Genomic DNA, 6379 nt, shown 5'->3' with positions numbered 1-6379 from the left:
ACTGCCATTGCTCGAGTAACCATGACATGCACCGGTCAACTTTGCCACCAACGGATACATAAACACATTGCTTGTTGTCGTTGCTACCAGGTTAGACTAGAGAATCAACGGGAATTGAACACAAGCAGCGATGCTGCTTACGTTGAACATGACGACGTTGCCGGTGAAGTGATCCAGAGGCCGGAGCCCCAGACGGTGGTGGTGAAGGCAAGAAGGACTAGCCTTGCCACCGCAGGAGCAAGCGAGGTGCAGCGCGGCAAGGTGAAGAGGGCCTCCCCGGGTCGCCCGCGGTCAGGAACGGCATCGCCGTCAAAAACCACGCCGCCCACACCATCACGCCTCATCTCGCGGCCCTTTGATTCTTTTAGTGACAATCTTGAATTGAATGGCTGAAGGCTTTGATTCGATGTGCGTGAGTTTGGTTTTGACGGTGAGCAACTCGATTTGTGGCTCGGTGAATTCTGATTTAATTTTTGGGGATTGGATTTGAGTATTGATGCAGGTAATAGAGTGCGGTGGCGATGTCAGGTGCAACAGGAGCCGGCGCAATCACTCGGCAGCAGCCTACGCAACTCGTCCGCCGGCTGCACCATGACCGCCTCGACCAACTTCTCCTCCTCGGGCACGGCAGTAGCATGATAAACGCGGCGGCGGGCCGGCGGCCGTCGACGGTTGAGGCCCCCGTGGATGCGGGTAGCACTGGGGCACCTCGCGGGACCGGAGGTCAGCGATGACCGGCAGGGTGGCTCGACAAGGGGGCAGCGATGGGAAGGGGCGAACGGCACACGTCGGCTAGGAAGAAGCAGCAGCACAGGGAAAAGAGATTTGGGAAAGAATACTCGCTCACAGGCTCACGGGTGGTGACCACAGCTTTACCTGCCACTCGAGCAAACCAGGCTCGCGCGGAACGACCAAATTTTCCGTTCCACGCGGTGCAGCTTTTTTTTCATCCGATGAGCCAGGCTCATAAGCTTCACAGGCTACCGAACACGTCCAAGGTCAAAGTGCATCCACAGATGCAGTGCTGGCCAGGTACAGGCTGCCAATCGCCCCACCAGTCACCCCACAAGGCCACAACCCATCCTCCAGGCCCAGCCACCAACACCACTCCTCTTTCACTGGTCACCACCACAGCCGGTCAGCACCACCTTGATGCCCGCCTAGTGCGCCGGCGGCACCAGAAGACATGGGTTGCTGCTTCAGCAAGAAGCGCAAGAACCGTCTCGCGCCCGGGGCGCGCCGGTGCGAGCCCGAGGACCGCGACCCGCCGTCGCCGGAGGAGGAGACTGTCAAGGAGGTGCTCTCTGAGACGCCGAGCGCTAAGCCGAGGGCCGAGCCCAAGCCCGTCGCCAATGTCGCCCCCGCCGCGGGAGGAGCGAGGAGTGAAGAAGGCCAAGGAGCAGGAGTACAGCGCCGACGCCGCGGTGAGCGACCTCGGGAGCTGCGTGTCGCTCTCCCTCGCCACCGACGAGCGGTCAGAGGCGGCGTCGGAGTCGTCGGTCGCGACCAGCTCGTTGGCCGGGCCGGAGCGGTCGCCGGGGAGGAGGCCGTCGGCCAGGAGGCGCCCGGTCTCCGCCGATCTGGGGCCGGCGCGGCGCGACCGCGCCGTCGCGGCATCCTACGGCGTCCGCTCCCGCAGCGCGCGGGCGTCGCCGTCCCCGCCCCCGCGGCACGTGCCCCGGGACCGCTCGGTGAGGCGGTCACCGTCGCCGGCGGCGAAGCGGCCGTCGTCGGAGCACCGTCGCGCCGCCAGTCCAGCCGCGCCCGCGCAGCGGAAGCCGCCCGTCCCGGCAAGGCCGTCCGGCCGCGTGTCCCCGCGGCGCGCGCAGGAGCTGCCGCCACCTCCCGCCGTCTCCCCGCCGCAGTCGCCGCCGCCTTCCTCGCAGCCGGAAGACGACGTCGACACCACGGCGAGTGGGCAGAGCATTCCAGACGCCAACGCTGGCGGCGATGGCCAAGGTGGCCGTGACGGCGACGGGAAAGAGTCGTTGGAGAACCCGCTCGTGTCATTGGAATGTTTCATCTTTCTTTAGCCCCCTGCTGATGTGATCTCGCATTCTCGCGCTATTTCCCTTCGAAAGCCTTGGGCTAATCAAAGTTTAGATGTTAAGCTCAGCGAAGTAGTTAGTTGTAGGGCACGGTGGTTCAAACGCTCTACTGCCGCTGTGCCACCTTCCGTTAACTTTGTCAGGGGAAATGCTAGTAGCTTTTGACTTTTCAGAGCCGCGATCGGAATTGGCGGAGCTGCATCGCTTCTGCTGGGTGTGCTTTCGCTTTTGGGGTCCATAACGTATTTTTGCAGAGATGTTCCAGTAATCAGAATGTCTTGCCCTTGAATCTTGATCCCGCTCCACACTAGTGTAGTAGTCTGTTACTCCATTTCACATAAGGTAAGAGCATGCACAGTGTGGTCGAGGCTTGGAACGTCATTTCAGCGACACGCAACAACAACGATGCTTGAACTTAGTTTTTAGTCGCAGTGTGGTAAACCAATCGTGGGGCCGTCCACAAATAAAATACACCCTCTGCCCCTCTAGAGAAACTATTCGCTGTGCCTCAAGATCATCTGCTCTCTGCACTATTCTATTCATGTGGAAAGAGTGGGCATCGAGGAATGAACTGGCGCCGGTGCCAGAAATGCTGGAAATTTTTGGCTGAGCATCGCACGCCGCAGTGTCAAAAGCGATGCTGGGATAGGAAAGAGAATACCCAAGCATCGGCATTTTACCGCACTGCGGCTGCTCTAACATCTCGCGAATTAGAAGAATCATGCATCTCAATGACGCCCCTCTGCTCCCGTTGCCTGGAGTCATTTTCCACAAGCCGCGCTGGTCCGACGAGCGCCGCATCCAATGTGCCTGATCAGCGATCGGCTGATCGCCCAGGCATTGGATTCTTTCCCCCTCTTTGCTGCTCCATTCCACGTTGCCACCCACCAATGTTTAATTTCAGAAATCAGGAACGTCCGGGCACTTTACGATCCCGTCAGCAGATTCACCAAGAATCAGATCCGCGCCGACAACGGCAAAGAATCACCGGATCTCGCGCATTCCCCCGCCTCGGACCCGCATCCGAGGGGTATGTGCGTGTGCCGCCCATTAAAAATGGGCGATGCGCCTGGATCCTCCGCAGGGTCGCATGCGCGCGGCGTGAACGACCGCCGGGTGGCGCCGCACGAGCAGAAGAAGCGCGCGCGAGGAGGCTTGGATCACGAGAACGCCCGCGCTTTTGTTCGCTTGGGTCGCCCGCCGCCGCACCTTCCGTTCGCTTGGGAGTGAAGGCCACGAGAGCAGAGTACCAGACGGTCCAGACGTGTCGGCCGGCGACCGGATCGCTACAGCTCTCGTCGACTGGTCTCTTCCTGGCGTGTCCGCTTGTTGCACAAGCGCAAGGCTCGGTCGGTTCACATCTCAACATCAACTTGCAGTTGCTGCCTTGCAGCCTTGCGCCCCTTGCCGATAAGGTACCTGACGGCACATGGCGGTAGCCCACCACCAGCAAGCATTCCCTGCTAGAACTGCACACAGTTTCCCGGCTGGCATGGCAATGCTGTGGGCGGGTTTTGGCGCTCCGTTTGGTCCTATCATGAGACGGGAAAGATGGCCGCGTGACCAGTGATCACACCCAGCAGGGTGGGTGTGCGTCGTGATGATTGGTGACGGCTGCCCCGGCGCCATGCTATCATCTTGACACCTTCTCGGCTCTGCGTCGCTGTTAGTGCGGGACAGTCGGACAGACGAGACGATACAGCCGCCGGCACGGAGCGGCCGGTTCACATGGTGAGGGCTTGTTTTCGCCGCGCCGCACCGGGCAGATGGTCAACGGTGGCTGGCGGTCGCTGGGAGTGGATTTCTTCTGGTGGTGTTGGAGACTTCGCTTCACATGCCCAGTGATCGCAACAAAGCTCCAGCCACATTACCAAAAACAGGCAGCAAGGGACAAAAGGGCAAAGACCAAGCGTACGAATCAGCGTCCCCTGATTTGCGACCGTGGGAGATCGAGAAATCGTGAACCTCCCGTCCTAAAATTCTTTCCTCAAAAGAAGTGCGGCGTTGTCTTCCTTGGGCATTGGGCGTCGGGTGCGACGGCGGGATACTGGAATCCATGCATAGGGCGTTCCGCGTCCGTCGTCCGACGCTCCTCCAAAGTCTTGAGACAAGCAAAACTGCAAATGCTAATCGACAAGACGATAGGCATGTGGGGTAGTGGGCTTAGGTTGGGCTTAATTCTGATCCTAATTTTGTTGGTCGAAAGGCTGGGCTTTGATATCCTTTTGGCCCACTCATGTGGAGTTGGATCATGGCCCAATAAGATCGCCTGGCCTCGTATATTATTATTATTTGCGTAATCTGCGATTTATAATTTATATACTGTAGACGATAGACGTCCGAATCAAGCTTACAAGACCAAGAACTGCGAATTGGTTGGAAACTTCACCGAGCCAAGAGAACAAAATTACCTGGCAATGTACAGTATATGTCACACAATTGGTGAAACGCGTATCCTGCTTCACTGCTTCCTGGGAAACTCGTATCTGTTCCCCTCTTTACCTCCCGTGACATATCAAACCAAAAGATCTTTTTAACTGGTCCCCCGCGGACAGCGTATAGAACTGACGGAAACACGGCGAGCACGCGGGGAGACGCAGGACTTGACCTCAGTCTTTCTAGATGTCCAATGGTCCATGGAACGCTCTCCTTTTTCTTTCTCCAGGTGAGAGTGTCGGTGCCCTGCAGCAGGCTCGTTTTCAGTTTTCACAGGGAGATGAATAGACGATGCAGGCAGCGTTGACGCGGGCCCGAAAGCAACGGGAAATTGGGCGGCGGACGAGACGGCTCGGCCGGCCGGAACACTTGTGCGCGCCGACGGCGACGTTAACTCGTTCTTTACACTGTTTTAGTGGCCTCTGGAAACAAGTGACGCGTTCGTCTGAACTTGTAAATCGGCTGAAAAGCTGAAGGCTGAAAAGCTGAAGCGAATAGAGAAGTATTCTCGTCGGCTTGGTCGTCACTGTCGTCCTCATCCCCCTTCCCGAGGGAGAAGGATTATCTGCGGTCAGGTCAACCCCCAACTTCTCGAGCGGAAAGGGACCTGCGCTACTGAACACCAACTAGTACGCAGAATCGATCAATCGACCGAATGCTTGAAACCGGCAGGAACAGAAGCATGCTGCCTTGAAGTTTCCAAGAAACAGAAACGAGGTAACTGAAATGAACAACTGACGAGACGCGAGAGGTAATTTCCGTTTCCTTTTAGAGTATTTATGTGCTGCACCTCAGCTACTATCGATCATCGAGGTCGATGATGCTTCACGTCATTGCTTGGACTGGACTTGCAGCGAAGCTGGAGTACGATCGTACTCCGCAGCTGCAGGAACGCGCTGCTTCTCTGACGGTATGTTCTGTCCTCTCTGTGATGCAGCGTCTGCCCGTCTCGCTCTCTGTCACCGAAAAGGCAACCAGCCCCAGCCAGCCTCTGCAGTGCCAGTGTATGAACACGGCGGTGCATCGCGTGGACTTTTCCTCCCGCGGGCCGTGCCGCCGTGGCCCGTGGGGCGTTCTCCCCAAATTTCCGTGGAATTTACCGGCCCCGCGGCCCCCGCGCGCTCCGGTGACGCGGAGGGAAACCCGCGAGCAATCAAGGCAACCAACCTCCACCAACCCCCAACGTCCTTGAGCTGCCGACGAATCAGAATCGCGAATCAGGAACTGCGACTGGGAGCGCTCCTCGTCAGATCGCACTGCGCCGCGCGGCACTGCGACGGAGGCCGACGAGCAACAAAAGGGATGCGGTTTTCTTTTTTCCTGCTCTTCTGCGCAGCCCCCTGCCGGATGCCGAAATATATTCCTACTCCAGCGGGACCTCTGCGACCGTGCCCACGAACTACGATCACATGGCAATCGACGAACTGGCGACGCAAATGGAGTCACCCTATGCAGGAATCTAGCTGCTTTGCAGGCATCACCGGACTAATGGTGCCTTACCAGACTCCTAATATATAGTAATATGGAGTATTGTGTAATGTACAGGACTTAAGTTTTCGTTTCCTCGTACAAGTGGCTATTTTGCTAGCTTGCAGCTAAAAAATCACCATTTTTCTCTTCCGAAGTTCGACGTGACACGATCAGTGCTACTTCCAGAAGTCATGGTCATAGGAATTGACCACTAGTCTTTGGGGATTCGTGGTAAGGACCCGTTTGGTTCCTTTGCTTATTGTTAAGTAAGTGTCACATCAATATTTAGATACTAATTAGGAGTATTAAACGTAGACTATTTACAAAACTCATTACATAAGTGGAGGCTAAACAGCGAGACGAATCTATTAAGCCTAATTAATCCATCATTAGCAAATGTTTACTGTAGCAACACATTGTCAAAA

General features: G+C 56.9%; 1 protein-coding gene across 1 annotated transcript; it reads left to right on the top strand.

The window, feature by feature from the left end:
* Positions 1 to 938: 938 nt before the first annotated feature.
* On the top strand, positions 939 to 2337 carry LOC101757987 (serine/arginine repetitive matrix protein 1). Its single transcript, XM_012846200.3, is given in 2 exon segments — positions 939 to 1369; positions 1371 to 2337. Coding segments are annotated over 2 exon segments (846 nt in total). The 5' UTR covers positions 939 to 1186; the 3' UTR covers positions 2034 to 2337.
* Positions 2338 to 6379: the final 4042 nt, after the last annotated feature.

This window comes from Setaria italica, chromosome V (assembly GCF_000263155.2).
Source record: "Setaria italica strain Yugu1 chromosome V, Setaria_italica_v2.0, whole genome shotgun sequence".
Classification (NCBI taxonomy): Eukaryota; Viridiplantae; Streptophyta; class Magnoliopsida; order Poales; family Poaceae; genus Setaria; species Setaria italica.
Note: the sequence above shows the minus strand (reverse complement) of the source record. Positions and strands in the feature narration are given on the sequence as shown.